At 42.2% G+C, this 18192-nt stretch overlaps 1 protein-coding gene and 1 non-coding gene across 5 annotated transcripts; both read right to left on the reverse strand.

Moving 5' to 3' along the window:
- Positions 1 to 5387: 5387 nt before the first annotated feature.
- Positions 5388 to 18030, reverse strand: EIF4G2 (eukaryotic translation initiation factor 4 gamma 2). 4 transcript variants are annotated; one of them, XM_074586006.1, is made up of 22 exons: positions 17742 to 18030; positions 15804 to 15914; positions 15591 to 15656; positions 15028 to 15153; positions 14541 to 14643; positions 12928 to 13059; positions 12767 to 12833; positions 12532 to 12683; positions 11983 to 12093; positions 11309 to 11392; positions 11127 to 11225; positions 10743 to 10884; positions 10494 to 10654; positions 9957 to 10070; positions 9039 to 9164; positions 8786 to 8890; positions 8471 to 8686; positions 7903 to 8161; positions 7477 to 7681; positions 6798 to 7009; positions 6520 to 6641; positions 5388 to 6215 (listed from the first exon to the last, which is right to left on the reverse strand). In XM_074586006.1, the coding sequence occupies exons 8-22, from the start codon at positions 12613 to 12615 to the stop codon at positions 6150 to 6152; spliced, it is 2106 nt and encodes a 701-aa protein (XP_074442107.1). In that variant the 5' UTR covers positions 12616 to 12683; positions 12767 to 12833; positions 12928 to 13059; positions 14541 to 14643; positions 15028 to 15153; positions 15591 to 15656; positions 15804 to 15914; positions 17742 to 18030; the 3' UTR covers positions 5388 to 6149. The 4 variants fall into 4 exon arrangements, with proteins under 4 accessions (XP_074442107.1, XP_074442108.1, XP_074442109.1 ...); XM_074586007.1 differs by having other exon boundaries at positions 15804 to 15868; positions 17742 to 17966; XM_074586008.1 differs by lacking the exon at positions 9957 to 10070 and having other exon boundaries at positions 17742 to 17982.
- LOC141743229 (small nucleolar RNA SNORD97) lies at positions 9749 to 9915 on the reverse strand. The gene has a single exon (XR_012586996.1). It is a non-coding gene; the product is annotated as a small nucleolar RNA SNORD97 (small nucleolar RNA).
- Positions 18031 to 18192: the final 162 nt, after the last annotated feature.

Raw genomic sequence — 18192 nt, forward strand, 5'->3', positions numbered from 1 at the left:
TCAGTATTTCACACTCTGAAGTGATTAAATCTTCAACTGCCTATGAAGCCTGAAAGAATATGCAATCATTCCTTGGAAGGTTAAACAAAATCACCATAGAAATGCAAATCAAACCTTCACCTGTATTTCAATTTTAACGCTTATGTTCTTGCTAACTTACCCTTCATTTCTCAAATTTTACTTCGCCCTACCAGAAAGAAAAACATCTGTTTTATAACAGAACAAACTCTATTAACTCTTCATCCTCCACATACTTTTTCAAACCAGTTGAAGGACGGACACAGACTTAAGTGTTTTGCATAGCTTCTTCAATAATAAAATAATACAATTCTGGGAATACTTCACACATCAGGTCCTTCAGGCACTTTCACTGATAGCATAAACAAAACTAAAACTAAGATTTATGTTGTTTATAAACTTCAAAATATTTGAAGATAAAAATCCCACTCAGATGGCTGCTTTCCTCACTCCAGCCTTGTATTTACGCCAAGTGTTAACTCTGTTGTCATGGCTGCTTAGTCAACTCATTAAAAATAACATTTTGCTACTCTCCAACTACCAGCCGTGTGGAATCTGTCAGAGGAAATGGATGGGGGCTCTATAAAATGAATCCAGATGAGCCTGTATCACTTCAACATCACCACGCTAAAAGCTACACCGTTCCAGGAACTCCTTCTAACCTAAAGAATCTTATTCAGTCCCTGAACCTCAGAGGTAAAAGCCTGATTTTGTTCCAGAGAATTCTTGGTCATTTAGAAGTGAAGCTTCTGTAATACCTGGATAGGAGCGGATCTAGGGAGATACTGCAAATGATTTGTATCTTATTAGATCACAAAGTTTTCCATGCAGCTGTTTTTGAAGCAACAGCAAGCTTTCTTTGGATGTCTTGCCTTGGTTGTTCTGGAAGCAGATGCAGAAGAACCCTGCAGAAATCTCAAAGCCATATTGATATAGTCTCCTTTAAGTTACTATTACTAGTTCTATTAAACCCTAATACCTACAACTGTAGATCTGCTGTACAATTCTTTTTTTCCTTTCCTGTTACAGTGAGCAGCTTGTCTTGGCCGCATATGGTTACTTCTGTTTTGCGTTTGAATATATGATATACAAGTAATGTATGAATATGATAATATATATTATATAATGTACAAATATAGATATGCCTATAGGCAGACTTCGCCCCCCTGTACTGAGAACATATCTGCCTGTCTGCTGAACGCTTCTGGTCTCTGGCCAACATCATTCCAGATAAAAAGCAGCAACGTGAAAGTTACAAGATACAGCAATTTGTGAGGGATAATGGAGCACTGTGTGTGACATCTTCACACGTTCTGCCACTAGTATCACATTCTGATTTCCATTTCCCATATTCGTTCAAATCAGAATTGAAGTCACTGGTTTCAAAACTGGCTTGTATTCAATGCAACTAATTACTTAAGCAACTCTTCAAAATTAACATATTTAATATTCTCACGCAAGATGAGAATATGCAAAAAAATACTGGCGCCCAGGCCGTTTTAACTATGGTGTGTACACCTATGCCTCAGCAATTCTGTGTAATTTCACCATAAGGTGGCAAACATCCCCTCCTTTTCCACTATAGCCTGTTCCCTCCTTCCAAGAGGGTGCAAAGCGTTCATTCCTGCTTTATTCTCTCCCAAACACCCTGCCTTATCATCCCTGCCTCCCTAGTTCAGTGTGGTCCCGTGCCCCACCCAGCCCTTCCGCTCTTCACCTGGGCCAGACACCAACCAGTTCCAGGGATCTCCTGCAACAGCCCCACAACATTCTCCAGCCTGAAGGTGATGAGGTGGAACAGGGAACACGGGGAACAGAAGGAACCGCACTACTGCTATTCATCAGCTTTCAAAGCATCAACCTCTTCCTGATTTGTTCTAGTTTAGGGGAAGTGACGTTTTGACAGACTCCAAACCCCCTGCACACAGGGAAAGGACACTCCAACTCACTTGTGTCTGCAACAGTTACAGCCTTAGATGAGCAGTGTTTGAAGCAAGCACTGTAGCAAACAACAGGTAACAGACGTACGTCTCTCCAGGAAGGTGTAAGAGTAAGCTCTCCCCTTCACTTTGCCGCACCAGGTCTCTGGTAACAGATTTTAGAAAATAAGCATGAACTGGCAAGAAACTAATTTTTTATCAGTCACTGCAGCTGCTAGCCTGGATTGCAACATAAACTACGACAATTCATGTTTCAGATGCATTCTAAAAATTTACAGCAACTATTATTCAAGACTGTGCTGAAATTAACTAATCATCTTTTGGATTTATTCACTGCTTTGGAAAAAAACTCAAAATCCAAACAGCATTCGGGGGAGGCTTCCATCTGCTAAAAAAGGAGGTCAGCTAAGTCACACTCACAAAAGTTTTTTCTGTACCCAGCCTCCTCCCCCATGAGGCTTCTTCCTGCAATTTTTCCCCCAAGAAAAATTAATGCCCATGCAGAGCTATGAAGATGTTTTGACTTCTAGAAACTGATCAAAATACTTTAGTGAAATATCCAAACTTAATATGACTAAGCAGCAGGGATAACTGCAGCTTGAAAAACAGCTCTAGTCTTCCTCTGGCATAAGCAGTGACAATAAAGAGCAGTCCAACTATATACAATTATTTCCTGGAAAAGGTGAGAATTCACAATGACTGGTCATTTTCAATAACCAATTCGTAACTTCTCTTGCAGGAACCATTAAATCTGGTATGGACTGACTCATTTAAGTGGCCATGCTGCCAGGTACACCAGGCAACTCCAATACCTGGAAAGGGAAGTTCCCTGAACGGTAACTCCAACCTAGTTCAATATTTCTGAAGGTAAACTTCGTGACACTAACTGGTATGAAATGTGCTCAATACATAAGTTTTTGAGAACCCTCCTGTGAATGTAGTTACGTTATACCTAACATTTAAGTAAATTAATACTAATAAAAGCCATTATCATTGATGAGTTATATTGGTTTAATTTTGACAGTGACTTTACTCTTTGAGTACACTCTATTTACATTTAAAGTACAATGCAACTCATAGTTAAAAGCCACACAAAAGTTAGACCAACTAAACACCCATCCTTTTTTCCAGATTGACGTAGTCACAAGCACTGTAGTCAAGCACTAAAAACTTAACAGGTAGCCGAAGATCAAGATGCTCCCTTTCCTTATCTATGGAAATACCATTTTAATGCACACACTGCAGTTACAAGAGCTATACCAGTTTCAAGAAACCAGATCTGTTCACACTAACTGCATGTAAATTTTGCAAGTGTCTCATGATGGAGAGCAATGCTACAGTTCAGTGACATTTTCTACTGCATATGTTCTATTCCTTTTCGTCATGGTTCTTACAGTTTACTCTTCCCTAACAGGGTTCCTAACTCAGTCAGTAGTTATAGACAAGCCAAGCAGCAAAGCCTCCATGCGTAAGTACGTAAAGATTGTAGTAACTGCATTTTAGACTGGGCAAGAATACAAGGCTTAGTTATGATATTCCAAGGCTTAGTTATGCTATTCCAACCACCTACAGCTGCAGCTTAGCCTTCTCCAAAACTTTGGCAAAAAGAGTTAGTTGCAGGTTCTGGTTCTATCCTCCTGAAGTTTTCAACAGAAATTGTTTTCATTTGCACTTCCTTCTACTATTGCCTTTTTCTCTCACCTCTACAGCAAATTTAGCTGGAAACTAACAGTTAGGACTGTTGTTTTATGACTTGTGGTTCCTCTCTGTCTTCAGCTTTCCAGCACCAGTAAGTGAAGTACACAAGAAGTAGTACGATAGTGGCATGTACCACTAGACTGATCAGCTTGAACAGCAAAGTTTAACACAAATGAAACTAACAACAGAAACACAACCCCGTTATTGAAACAGTATTAATTTTCACTACACTGCATCCTACTACACTCAAAGTAGAACTGCAACTCTGAAACAGCAGAATTTGGAATGAATTAGGAATAAGTGAATCTTGAAACTACATTTGTGCTCCCCTATCCCCATAAGGTTATTTAACTGCAGAACTTTGAGCATACAGGACACCCACTTGAGAAACATCTACCTGAGAATAGACGTGAAGTGACGGTAAACCCTGCAGCCTCTGTAGGTCTGGCATCGATATTATTCTACAGATAAGAAAAGAAACACTTCCATAAATTGAAGTTTGTTCTGCATCATGACAGGGAAGGCCACACCATTAAGAACGTTTTTGGCAGCCCCACCATGTCACTGCTTGCCACTGTTAGACAGAAGTTGCAGCTACATCAGAAGCTGCCAACCGGCTTGAGGTTGGGAGCTAAGTGTAGTCAGCGCTTTCCTTTCTCTCCTAATAGAATCCACAGAAGTATCCTGCTCTCCTGTTTACTGCCAGATATACCACATTTCTAAAACGCAGAGACAGTGTTTAAGCATCATGGAATTTTTGTTAGCAATTCCACAAGTTAAATGCCCGTTATGAATGTCATTTGGTTTACAGAAGCACAGTACCTTGATTTACCAGGCTGCACATCGTACAGCAAGATACTGAAGCATCTGAAGAAACTCACTGAGGGAATCAAACTTGCAAGTCTACAAGAGACCACCACTTCCAAGCGTAGGTTAGGAAGTTTGCCCTGCACAGCAAACTGCCAGCAAAACAAGAGCAGATGACCTGCTTCCCCAGTCATAGCACTTTAACATGCATAAATGCCAACTATCCTTCCTCCCCTTAAATCCTTCCTCCCCTTAAAACAAGCTGGGTTTTGACTTTTAATAGTTTTCTTGTGCTCCACTTTTTCATCTCCCAGGATGCAGAAAACAGTATGCAGTCTAAAGCCCTTCCAGCGCTGGCCAAACCAACTTTCAGTCAAGGAGATGCTATTCTTCTGCTGTTAGAAGTACACCACCATGCAACAGTTAAAGTCTGAATTATCAACAAGGAAAAAAAAGATTTCACTAGGGACAAGGTTCTAGGAAGTAAGGTATGTTGAGTATTTAATAATGACATTTTAAGCCTGTACAATGCAACATAATTAACTTTTGTTGGATTTTTTTGCCAAATTGATTTGAGAGACAGGCAGCTCATAGTCAGCGCCACTTGATTAAAAACATGCGTGTGACCTGGGGAAAATTCAAAGTTAAAAAGCACATACTCACTGATAAAGCATACATTGGACCACAAGGCAAAGTCCTACCATTTCTTCAGCAGAATTTTTTAATTTTCCTCCTGTCACAGCAAATGCGTAGTGTCTAATCTTGTCTGTGACCTTATTTAGAAATAATTTGCATGTTAAGACAACTATTATAAATAGAACCTTAAGATGGTCCCAGGCTAAGTCAACTCCCACTGATGTTTCCTCCCATAAGTAAACTAGCTGTCAGTCAAAGCTTTTCTACTGGGAGACATTCAGAAACAAGTCAAGTATCACAATGTTTATTGATAGATACAAGTATATAAAATCAGGGCATGAACATGTCTTGATAAATTAAGTAGACTTAATTTCAGTACTATAATAGAGGGACCAATTCAAATTTCTCACCATGTCATGTTTCACACCCACAAAAAACACCTCTTCCAAAGGGCATTAAACCACCACTTCAGCTGATCAGTTTTTGTGCAAGTAAACTGTTTCTTTTAAAAAGACTTGTGCACTTGCCCAGGCTCAAGGATATTAAAACCTAGCACATAAAGCCCATTACTAGAGGTAGAAATACAGGCAATATACTATTACGGCAACAACCATCGATTACAGTTAAGGATTCTCTGTAACAACCAAATGGATAATCAAATATTGCAACAACTCAAGTATTACACTGAGCAAAGTGCATTTCTACAGTATTCAGTGTTGCTATTCAGTTTTCTAACTTAAAAACAGCCTATGATAACTGGCAGCAAAGAAGACCCTTGCAACAGACTGCTTCTGCTCGAGAACTTATGATGTAATTATTGCATGCTGCTAATACACTGTTACCTAAACATTAAGGATACTCTAAAATATTTTTATTGTAGACTATTAAGACATACTACAAAAACCTTTTGCAGAGGATATCCTATTGACATACTTCTGCTTTAAATATTGTGAAACATTACAGCGGAATGAATTTTCGCAGTGGTTAGGTCAAATGCAGTTACATCATAGCAACAGTATGTTTGCACAATTTAAGGCTTTGGCTGGTTCTTTAGTCAGCTTCTTCTTCAGATTCTTCTTCTTCAGCAGTTTCCAGCCAGGTTAGCCATTGGTTTACCTGCAGTTACATAAAATTGATTTAAGGCAGCAAGAATTATTTCCTGACTAGGTATTTCTACAAAACAGTGTTTCCCTCCCCACCCCCAACTCATTTTAAAAATCTTTCAGCCACACATTGCACTACCACGTATGTCTCCAATAAAGAAAAAAAAATTTAGTCTATCTTGCCTTACTCCTTCCTGGTGAAATACGCCATGAAGTTTCTAGATATTAATCAATCTTAACCACTGTTTCAAAGTGCTCTCAAGCACTCCAGCAGAGCAGGGGTCACAAAAGACAAACTCTAATACTAGCAAGTTTACCTGGAATAAAGCTTTGCCTTTCCCTGGAAACTCTTGAGTAATATCTTCTTTCCATGCCAAGAAGGCTTCTTCTTCAATGATCTCCATGTCATAGAAATGGACAAAGAAGCGCAGTAACATGCCTATGGAAGTAAATTTAAACTTTGTTAGCTTCATAACCTTCCAAACAGCTTACTTGACTAAGAAATGTAGTGACAAGTCTGAAAGTCATACACAGGACAGATGCAAGCAAACACAAGTTAAGTTTTAAGTTTTGGAGAGCATCTTGATGCACATACCTTTTGGGAAGTTATTGTTGTAGCAGTGCACCTGGAGTGCATATAAAGCACTCACTTGCAGATCAACATGGTCATGGAGGAACTTCTGCATTACTGGCTTGAAGGAAAGAAGCAGTTGTTTTTCCTGCTCTAGCTGCTCTTTCGATGGAGCAGATGAAGAATCCGATTCGTCACTAGGTGGGTTTACTTCACTAGAAATATACTGCAAGAAACTGGACAAAAAAAAAAGGTTTAAGTTCTGTAAACTGATAACAGCTAGATTTCATATTCTGTAACAGTAAGATAAGTACTCTTCAAGTTCTGTTTGCTAGCTATTACTAAAAATACCCTCCCTCCTGCTTGTATTGGCAGTTAAGCAAATGCGCAGTGGGTTAGTATTGTGGTTGACTATGCACCACAAAAATCCTAATTTTGCTTCTGTCTCAAACATTTTAGGAAAAAGAATACACAGGTCTAGACTTCTCTTTCCCAAGCAAAAGCAACACTTCACGCTGATGCAAGCTTGTAGACTTGCTTTTGTTCTCAAATACAGTGGGTGTTTAATACAGGGGAGGTTCACTCAGAGCAGTTTATCTCCCTTGTATTCTGCACAGAGCTACACGTCAGCCTTTACAGAGCCAGTGACTTATTGGTAGCTAACAAAAACATGCGCCTAAACTACATCAAAATGGCATCTCACCTGGTCATCAATATATTCACAAATCCCTTATCTACATGAAGTTTGGGTGAAATGTTATCCTTAATCCACTTATAGATGGCTTGAGGGGATGGATCCGATTTTATTTGCTTTAACAGTTCCTTCTCCAGTTTCAGAAGTGGGAACAAGAAGCTAAGCCCCTTCCCTTCTAAGATCTCCAGCATGCGGTCCTTGTTCTGGTCAATTTCTGACAAGTAAATAAGAGAGACACACTTAAGTGCTGGTGCTAATCAAAGCCTACAATCAATGAATGGTTCATGGGTCTAACCCCCTCTTAAGAATCATGACAATTGATAGCATCAAAATAACCTTGTATGTTATTTTACTCTGGTGTAAAAAAAACTAAAAGAAAAAACATCTTGCACATACTAACATGAGGTGTCGTAAGAACTATGTGCTAACTCTTACCTGGTAACATTTTCTGCATATTCACTTTGCTTTGTTGGAACAATTCCGTTAGCCATTCACGATCTTGTAACTTAGCTAACTGTTGAAGGCAGAGCAGGAAGAGAGGGAAATGGGTGCCACTTTCCAGTGGTTGAGCCAGCTCGGAAATGCTCACCAGTTCTGAAATAATGGCACGGGCTGCAAACTGCGCTAAGTAGGATTTCACCAATGGGATGTCCACCTCCAGTTTGGGGCACTGGTCCAATACGTTCAGGAATGCCTAAGAAACAGTAAACGCAAGTTGAAATTCTGAAGTAATTTTTTTGTTGTCGTGTACAGCAATACTCTAACTACATAGAAGCCTCACATTTCTTTTCTGCACTGAGTAACTTGCTGAGAGGTTCCCCATTTCCAGTTACTGAAATCCTGTACCTACACTTTTTCCTTTCACTTATATCCCTCACAGGTTTGTATGTTATTTTTACCTCCTCAGATCAACAGGCCTTAAAAGTTGCACACTGCCTTTATGCAAGCTAAACATCATGAACAGCCAAGCAGCAAGGACTATGAGCCTATCAGACTGCAGTACCTGCATGAAGTTGTCACTTGTGGCTATTCCCTCCTGCTTGAGTAAGCTGATCAAAGTACTTGCTTTCTCTTTGTCTTCATCTGATCTATCTAGGGACTGAATGATTACTTTGCTCAACATCTCAGGAATGAAGTGTTTTGGAGCTCTCATTTCTCTCACAGTATTGACAGCATCATTAGCATTTCCATTGTTCAGATACTCAGTCACAACAGCTTCCTAGAGGAAAAAATGAGTAAGAATCTAGAGTTAAACAAGCATTTGTTTTTGAAGAGCATGTACCAGGCTTCAGAAAGCACCATTAAATGCTTAACTTACAGTTTGTTTAAGTAGCTCTTCTTTAGAAGGAGGTGGTTTCTTGGTGGTCTTTGCAGGCTTTTCTTGTATAAGCGGTGGATTTGTTTTAAGACCAAGTTGAGGAGGCTGAAAAAGACAGTATTGGGATTTGTTTCTTTGCATCTATATACATTTATATCAAGTTTAAGAACACTAAATACGTACAAAGGCGGATGACAGTCAAATTAGGTTTTCACATATTATTTTTGTATATTTTCTTCATTTTTATGTTTACCTGTCCCAAAGGTGGTGTCTGAGTGCGTGGTGGTTGAGCACTGGGAGGAATCATAGTTATCTGGGGCTGAAGCTTTGGCACTTGGTTTTTATTCATTAGGAAAGACTGAGCAGGTCTCAGGCTAATCTGTAAACAGATCAAGTCAGAAAAAAACTCAAACTGTTTCCAAGTATTCTGACCAAGAACACACAAGGACTCACACCAACTGATCCCACTGAAGCATGACTTTTCTGTTTTTACAATGTTAACACTCAAATACAGATTAAACCACATGTGCACTCGAATTCCCCCAAAAGCACGACTCAATGAATCACAGCTTGCTGCAAGTTACTGATATTTAGTTCCACCGGTTATCAAGATCTGGAATTGCTCCTTTTAGATGCAGTATGTTAAAGACCCAAGAAGATACTTTGCACGTTTGCTGATTTATTTTATGGCCAAGATAAAACTCTACCAATTGCTCAGAAATCAGGATACAAGCCTGGTTAACACTCAAAATAACAATGCTGTTTTCCTTTGCATTTAACATTTTGCCTATTAGCCACTTCTAAAAAAAAAAATTTAGCCTGGTCCAGCACTTCAGGGTTTCTCAAGTTCAGGATTTTCTGAAGTTTTCAGTAAATGTATTGTTATCAATATGATGCATGGGAACTGATGTCAGAGTAGTGTTCTTGGGGAGACGTGGGGGAAGGAAGGGACACCCCAAGAAATTGCCCTCATATCTCATTCTTGCTCATAGGACGCTGGATACCCTAAGGAAAGTGAGGGGTAAGGTGAAAGAGGAAGGGACAAAGGAGGAGGAGGAGGAGGAGGAGAAGGAGAAAGAGTTCCAGCATTAGTCCTCATAATAACGCGTCTTGCTATAATCATTGGGCAATATTTAGAATAGGCTTTAAGTAATGTAGGCATGTAATGTACCTCATCTGCATTAAGCTGTCCTTTCTTAGAAAACCGAGGTGGCATATCCTTCGACTGTCCTTGTTGCTGGGATAAGAGTCCCTGATTCTGGTTATGGTAGAGCTGGCTTTGCCCCTATTTCAGAAAGGGAGATATAGAGAAAGAAGTGCAGATGATGGAGTGGCGTACATCATATGGTAAGTAGTACCAGAGGGACCAGAGGAACAAAGATTCTATTTGCCAGGAAGGGAGAAAGAAGGAGCAGGGGTGGTGGGAGAGTAGCATCTATCCCTAAAAACAGGGCTATCTTTTAAATAAAACACACCATTCTGACCCACCAAAGCCACATGCACCTTTTCTTGCAGTAAAAAAAGTGTATTCCTTGCATCTCTTGCACAATTTAAAAAGTGGTTTAGAATTTTTGTATCAGCTGAGCATCAGTTCTTATCAGATCAGATCAAGTCTTTTAACATAAGCAGACTATAATCCATAACATACGCATCTGTAGAAGGGCTTCTAAACATGCTGAAGTCGCCCTGTGAACAACATCTTCCTTACCTGACTTTTCAGAAAAGATTTGCCTAGTTCTCCAAACTGGGATTGAGCAGAAGGCATGAGGTGACCCCCATGGCCATTGAAAAGTTGGTTTGAACGATGGCGTCCCATGGTGGGTGAAAATCTATCCTGAATAACCCCTGGACCAGTACCAATTCCGCTACCTGCATTAAGGAGACAAAAGACAATTTTAGTTCTTGTTGAATACAGTACAGCCACAGTCATTGCATCAGCCTTGCTGTTTCAGCGTACCTGGCATTTGTCCAAACATATCAGCAAGCCCTCCGAGTGGGTCCCTGTCAAGTTTCATCCTGGGTGGCATAAAGGGTCCCTCCAGAAAGAAGTCGCTTCTCATCCCTTGAGACATAGGAGCAGGAATAAAAACTCCCAGATCCTTTAAAACAGGAATTATAATTTTGGTCAGTTGGGAATAATAGTCCCTGGAAGAGTCAAGTTTTTAGCCCTGAACTATAGAAGTCCAACTGATTTTAACCTGTAACCCCATATAGCCACACACCAAGAACCACTCGTAAGTGCACAGCATTAGGTTTTGTGATGTGGAGTAAACAGCACTAACGATTCACGTTAAAACTCTTAAGCAAAAGCCCAGCACAAGACTTCACATGCAACACTTACTTTTACTGCATCTTGACGGATTTGATTGATAGTCTTTGGTCCATTGTCAAGAAAAGCTTTGCGAGGAACCCAGTTGTGTTCTCTCAACTCCACAGTATCCTTGGAACATAATGAATTATTAGGAAAACATTCAAGACAACTTCGCAAGACAAAGGAAGCGGTAAGACATTTTATCATCATACCTGCAGCAGGAAACGAATCCTTGCTGGCAATTCCTTACTTGACATCAAGGAGCGCATACGGGCAAAGTACTGATCCATTAAGGACTGGGGGAACAAAAAGTGGTATTACAAGTGAGGGCTAATTTTATCAGCATCTTGAGTATCTTTTCAGGAAAGGTGACCATGTTCATGACATCTAAGATCGAGTAATAGAACAGACTGCCCCTTCCTGCCATCTCAGTCTCCTTGACAGCAGCAGAGCTTAAGGAAAGCTAATGCATCCAAGACACAGATGAAAACCTGCCAAAATTCTCATTACTATGACACCATTTCAAGTCTACATTCAGAACTCCTAAGTCAAGGTCCAAAACATATCTGTTGTATCACTCAGTTGTGGTCAGAACAGTTCCTGACCACACCTTTTCATGCATCAGTTAAAGAAACATTCTTACTTTTATGACTTCCCAATGACCCTACCTGCATTCTGGAAAGACATGTAAAATCATTTAAAGAACTGGCTCCTTTTGCTATTAAGGGATTTGATGCAGGAGCAGTTGTTGTCACTCTTGTTCTCAAAGTCAGACCTCAGTTTTGTACTTGTGAATAGAACATTGAATACAGAAGGTTTGGGCAATTTAAGTCTTAGCCATAGAATTAAACTAGTTGACTAATGACTGCAGTGGATATGCACATACCTTGGCTTTTGCATGGTCTAATCTAGGTCCCACTGTCCTCATTATCTGACAGAGGCACTCCAAATCCTCCCCCATATCTTTGAGTTGGACTCTCTTCTTCTTTTCCAAAAGCTGAAATATTAAAGGGGAATTGGGCATTTCAATATATTATAAGTGATATTAGTAAGTGACAACTTTGTACACAGGGACATGCAGAAACATTTCATCTTGTTCTGAAGACAAGAGGACTTGAAAATTAGGTTTTAAGAATTGCTAATTGAAATACTTATTACTCATAAGCTCATGTACTTTGAAGTACCTGTGATACTTCTGTCTAGGCCAAACTACATCTTCACTTGGGTAACAATTCCCATGGCTTTCAATCAAGCCAGTTTTACTTTTTAATCACACCAGAAGACTGTTTATTTCAAACAGCAGGGGGTAGATAATTGACAGAAACATTTTTGTGGTATTTTATGTTCCAAGATTCCCAAAGCAGCAAACACATTTTCATTTTTTAGTTTAAAAGTCCTATTTTGCTCTTAGCCCCCACCCAATCTGAATACTCACTGTTTTGATGCACTTATGAAGGATAGATTCATGAATAAGATCAAGCTTGCCAAGTTCTCCAATGAATTTGATGTTCCCCAGCATCTTGATCTTGGCAATGGCTCTCTGTTCCTCCTCCTCAGGGAGGAGGGGACCATCATGCTTATCATAGACTGGAAAACAAAGAAGCCAGTTTAACAAGGCTGTAGAAAAAGAAGATAAATAAATTGTGTATTAAAAAGGTTTTAAAGCTTACTATCAACATTTCTGGTTCGGTTCTCAAATTCATCTTGAAGTTTAGATATTAAGAGGCGTCTGAATGTCTAAGAAAAGAGAAGAAAGAAAACAATTAAGCAAATCAGTGCAACTATACATACTAGCAAAATTTACATTCCAGATCAAGAGATATACACTCACTGTGCTTTGCTTCTGTCCTGGATGACTCTCTGCTGATGGGCCATCAAAGTTGGGTGCATCTTCTGCCAGTCGCAGACATAGTTGAGCATACAGTGAGCTATACTTGGGCTCTTCAAGGGCTTTGTCTACGATCTAAATAAATTTAGAGTAAGGATGCACTCTTTATTAGGGAAGTTAGTTGCCAGAGACACAATGGAATATCATCACTCTTATGTGATCTAGGAACATCTATTTTCCACTATTTCATCAGACATACAGAAATAATGGATATTGTTTTTACATTGGTCTTAATGCTGAAGCAAAGGAAAAAAGCTATTCTATGGAATCATAGAATTGTCTAGGTTGAAAGGGACCATTAACCTAAAACTGCCAAAACGACCGCTATATCATGTCCCTAAGCACCATGTCTACCCATCTTTTAAAAATACTTCCAGGGATGGCAATACCCCATCTTGCTCTAAGTGCCTTTCATGTAGTTCTAGAGAGTGATAAGGTCTCCCTTCAGCCTCCTCTTCTACAGGCTAAACAACTGCAGTTCCCCCATCCACAACTGCAGTTCCCCCATCCACAACTGCAGTTCCCCCATCCACAACTGCAGTTCCCCCATCCACAACTGCAGTTCCCCCATCCACAACTGCAGTTCCCCCATCCACAACTGCAGTTCCCCCATCCACAACTGCAGTTCCCCCATCCACAACTGCAGTTCCCCCATCCACAACTGCAGTTCCCCCATCCACAACTGCAGTTCCCCCATCCACAACTGCAGTTCCCCCATCCACAACTGCAGTTCCCCCATCCACAACTGCAGTTCCCCCATCCACAACTGCAGTTCCCCCATCCACTCATCCTAAGACTTGCTCTCCAAACCCCTCACACCAGCTTTGTTGCCCTTTGCTGGACACGCTCCAGCACCTCAATGCCTCTCCTGTAGCGAGAGGCCCAAAACTGGATACAGCACTCGAGGTGTGGCCTCACCAGTGCCAAGTACAGAGCGATGATTACTTCCCTAGCCCTACTGGCAACACTACTACTGATACAGGCCAGGATGCTGTTGGCCACCTGGGCACGTTGCTGGCTCCTATTCAGCCAGCTGTTGACCAATACCCCCAGGTCCTTTTCTGCCAGGCAGCTTTCCAGCCACCCTATGCTACCAAAGAGCTTCTGTAATCCTTAGCCAACGAATAGGACAAATCTGAAGTTCATCATCAGAACATCAGTTAGTATCACCGATCTGATCTCAGATTGAACAAAGTGACATAGTTAAATTGGTGCAACAAGAGGTCACCTGTGGTGTATTCTCCAAGATCATTACGCTTCTTCATCAGGAAAACAGGAACAGGAGGGTCAGAGAAGCAGGACTGCTAACTAGCATCTTTGATTATTAAAGAAAACGAACAAAAGACCCCCCTGTTCATGCCTACGAATTCTTGAAGACTTCTAGAACAGGAAGTTAGAGCACTAACTCTACTTCAGAGCAGGAATGGTATTTCTGTATGTTTGAATTATCAAATACCACATTAGCCACATTACTTCTGTATCCCATCAAAACCAGCCAGTATCTTTATTTTTAACATGCAAGAAAACTGTAGCTAAAAGAAATACAGCCAGCTTACCAGCAGTATGACCCCTTTTAGGATGAGCTTAGATTCTACACCCACATTGAGGAGCTCAAGGCATAGCTTGTCAAACTTTTCAGGAGTAAGCTTATTTAGTATGCTAAAGAGAAAGAAACAACAATAAAAATCCAGATTACAGATATTACAAGCAAGCTACAAATAGTTTTAGACCAAGTTTACCTTTATTTCTTAAGACTATTAAGAAAAATCGAAAAATGCAATCTTCCATTCAACTGTTTTTTGAGAGATCTTTATAATTTTAAGCATTATTAAAAAAACATCCTCTCAAGAATTACTTCAAGTTTTTGCTGCTGCTGGTATTATCAGTTTCTGCCTCCTTCCCTCCAAAGGGTACTGCATGCTGACACCCACCATCCCCCGAACTCAAGACCCACATGTCTTCCTTTCCTCCAGCCCATTTATTAGAGATGTATATTGCTAAAAAAAACAGTAAAGAAAGAAAACAATCTTAAAAAGAACTTACCCTCTTACTTTCCTGAAGATTGCATCATGTCGTTCTTTGTCGTTTGCGGAGTCGTCATCTCGTCTAGTGCTTCGTGAAGGAATCCATTTCTGAGCGTTTTGCCCTGGGGTTTTCCCCAGGAACTCGCTGTAAAAATTTTAATATGATTGTTAAACAGAAACAATTAATTTCAAGAACTGCCCTTTTAACCTTCCAGTATTGCCTTACTTAGGCTAATTCTGTTACTAGCTTTAAGAGCATGCACCTACCCCTACCAACACTGCAACATCTGTTGTATAGTAAAGTATTCATTCACTCAGCAATAATGAAAAAGGACACCCAAGAAAACCCTCTGGACCTTTTAAGTTAAATGCACGAAAAAGTCTGTGCACCTCCTATCACTTATGACACGCTTTCAAGAGATTATATTCTATCCTGCCACAGACTGGAAGACGTTAAAATGTCATGAAGTCAGTAAACATTTCTTGTGCAACTTCAAAGATACTCTATTTTCAACTCAGTACTCACCATCAAGCATTCTCTGCCTTTAAAATCATGTCAAATCGAAGAGCAAGATGACATACCTGTTGCTGGCAGTCTTGGGATAGTGCTGAGGTGCACCCCTACCACCTCCTCCGCCTGAAGAAGCACTGTTAAAAACAACCATGTAATCTTGTGTGAGTTCAAAATCCAAATGCTTTCAATTACATGTCAGTTTTTAAGTTCTCCTCAAAGGACAGTTTCCACTGCTAAGTGTTCACCAAACTAAGTGTTCACCAAACAAAAAGCACTGGTACCTGAAACGAGAAGCACCCCCTTCTGCAATCGCACTCTCCACTTTGGCGGCTTGACAACGAAGAATCTTCAAAAGAATAAAATTAAATTGACGGGGTGGGGAAAAACAAAACCTAGAAAGACAAATTAAGTATTCATATTATAGTTGTTATACTGTCAGCCATAATATCTAACTTATAATAAACGCACAAATGTTTGTTAGGAGAAAGGAAACCTTCAAACACTAAACTTCATAAAAGCTAAGAAAACTCTTACTTATATACAATACTCGGGATACCCACAGAAAGGCAAGTTTCATCATTATAACCATGGGGTGAGAAAGGACAGATAAGGGAATCATGCACTGAGAAAGTAAGAGCCTCGAATTTACCATGTCAACCCCCCAAAAACACTTGTAGAAAAAAAAAAGGGGTTTTTTTCTGCTAGTACAGCATAATTAAATAAATCCTTTACTGATACGCTTTACAAACTATGATTAATTATGTCAAGACAAAGTAGTCAAGTTTCAAAGTGGGAAGTAACAAACCACAAAACACACACTTAACATAGTTAGCGGGATGTACTCTACATCCAAGTCTAAATGGCCAATTAAGCTATTTAATAATGGGGAAAAAAATATCGCCCCTCCACACCTCAAATTTTAACTTGCAAGACAGCAGCAGGAAGAAAATTTTCACTGCACTGCTCACGTAGCAGAAAGCTAGTCGCGGGGGCAGAAATGCTTGGGGAGTATGTTAAAAAACACCAACCACACCAACCACCCACACAGGCATTTTAAGGCTCCATCACAGATTTGCTCCGAGACATTACAGTACCGAGTACAGAGTCACCTCCTCGGAAAGCCGGCCTGAGAAAGCCCAACAGAACGCACCCTGACGGGGCGAAGGCGACGGCTGTTACCCCCGCGCCCCGGCGGATCCTCCGCACCCCGCCGGCGCCAGCGCGGACACGAGGAAGGGCTCCCAACATGGCGGCCGCCGCCGCCGAACAAAAGGGCTGCGGGAGCAGGAGGGGCGCCCCCCGCAGGAGGCAATCGCTACCCTGCCGCATGGAGCTGGCGGCTCCGGCCGCACCAAGCCGCCTCCCCTTCCCCCACCGGGCGCCGCCCGCTTCAAGGCTCAGGCGCCGCCAGGAGCCCGGCCGGCTCTTTGTTCTCTGCGAGGGAGACGAGCGGGTTCCGCTCCTTCGCCGCCGGCGGAAAACGGCGCCCTCCGCCCTGGAGGAGGTCGGTAATCTCCCCATCACCACCCCCGCTCGAGCGGCGCCTCTCGCCACCGAAGCCTGAGCGGGAAACACGGGCGAGGCGAGTCTGCTGCCGACAGAGACGGCTTCTCAGCAGTCCGGTCCCCTTTCCACGAGGAACAGTCAGGAGAGTAAAAAACAATAAAAAAAAAAAAAAACCAAAAAATCCTCTCGCCACCGACTCTCGAGAACAAACAACTTCCCCCTCACCGCTCCCTAACAATGCGGATCCTGCAAATCCTAAGACCGCAGCCCGGTACGCGTACTAGAGGCGACTCCCCGCCAAGGGCAAACCTCCGGGGCAGCCGGGGCCCTCAGAGACCGCGTCTGGAGACGAGGATCCTGCAGCCGGTCTGATCTCCCTGAAGGGCAGAGCTAAGAACCGGCACCCCTCGACCCCATCTCTCTCGCTGTAAATGTGCGTCTCTAACCTCAAACGCTTCTGCTCAGGTTCCCCTCCCCGCCTAGCGGGGGCTGCCGATCTCCTCTACCCCTTCGCTTAGCATCCGCAGTGATCCGAAAGCAAACAGGAGAACCGGCCATCGACCCGAGCCGCCATTTTGTGCGGAAGACAGCGAGAAGAAGCCGACGAGAAAATGGCGGCCGCTTCGGGCAGCCGCCATTTTAAGCGGCGGCCGCAGCAGTACCCGCTCCTTCCCGGCCCCAGATCACCATACCGCCAATCCCGCGTTTCTCACCTTCCCTAAGGCCTTGTCAGCTTCCCCGGGTCCCGGCGGCTACCAAGGGCAGGGGAAAAGGCAAGAGAAGGGGGGGGAGGGGAAGGGAGCCGGGGACCGGGGCTGGGGGGGGGAAGGGGGGAGCGCGCGAGACAGGGCGAGCCTCCGAGTCACCACAGCCGGAGCAGCCACGGTCCAACGCGTCCCTCCGCCACCTCCATAGAGAGCCGACCCGCTGCCGCGTCTAAGGCGCACTGAGCCAGCCCCACTAACTTTATTACCCTTCACGCAACCTACCCCACCTCCCTTCGTCAGCCGCCAATCGCCGCGGAGGGCTCCGCCCGTCTTGCCAATCACAAGCGAGAAAGGGGGTGGCCTCAACGGCGAAGTGGGCGGAGGAGGGAGGAAGTTTGGTTGAACTGTGCCATCGCCGCAGTGCAGCATCGGTATTCGCGAAAGCCGTTACGCCACA

The sequence above is a fragment of the Larus michahellis genome, chromosome 4, assembly GCF_964199755.1.
Source record: "Larus michahellis chromosome 4, bLarMic1.1, whole genome shotgun sequence".
In the NCBI taxonomy this organism is placed as follows: Eukaryota; Metazoa; Chordata; class Aves; order Charadriiformes; family Laridae; genus Larus; species Larus michahellis.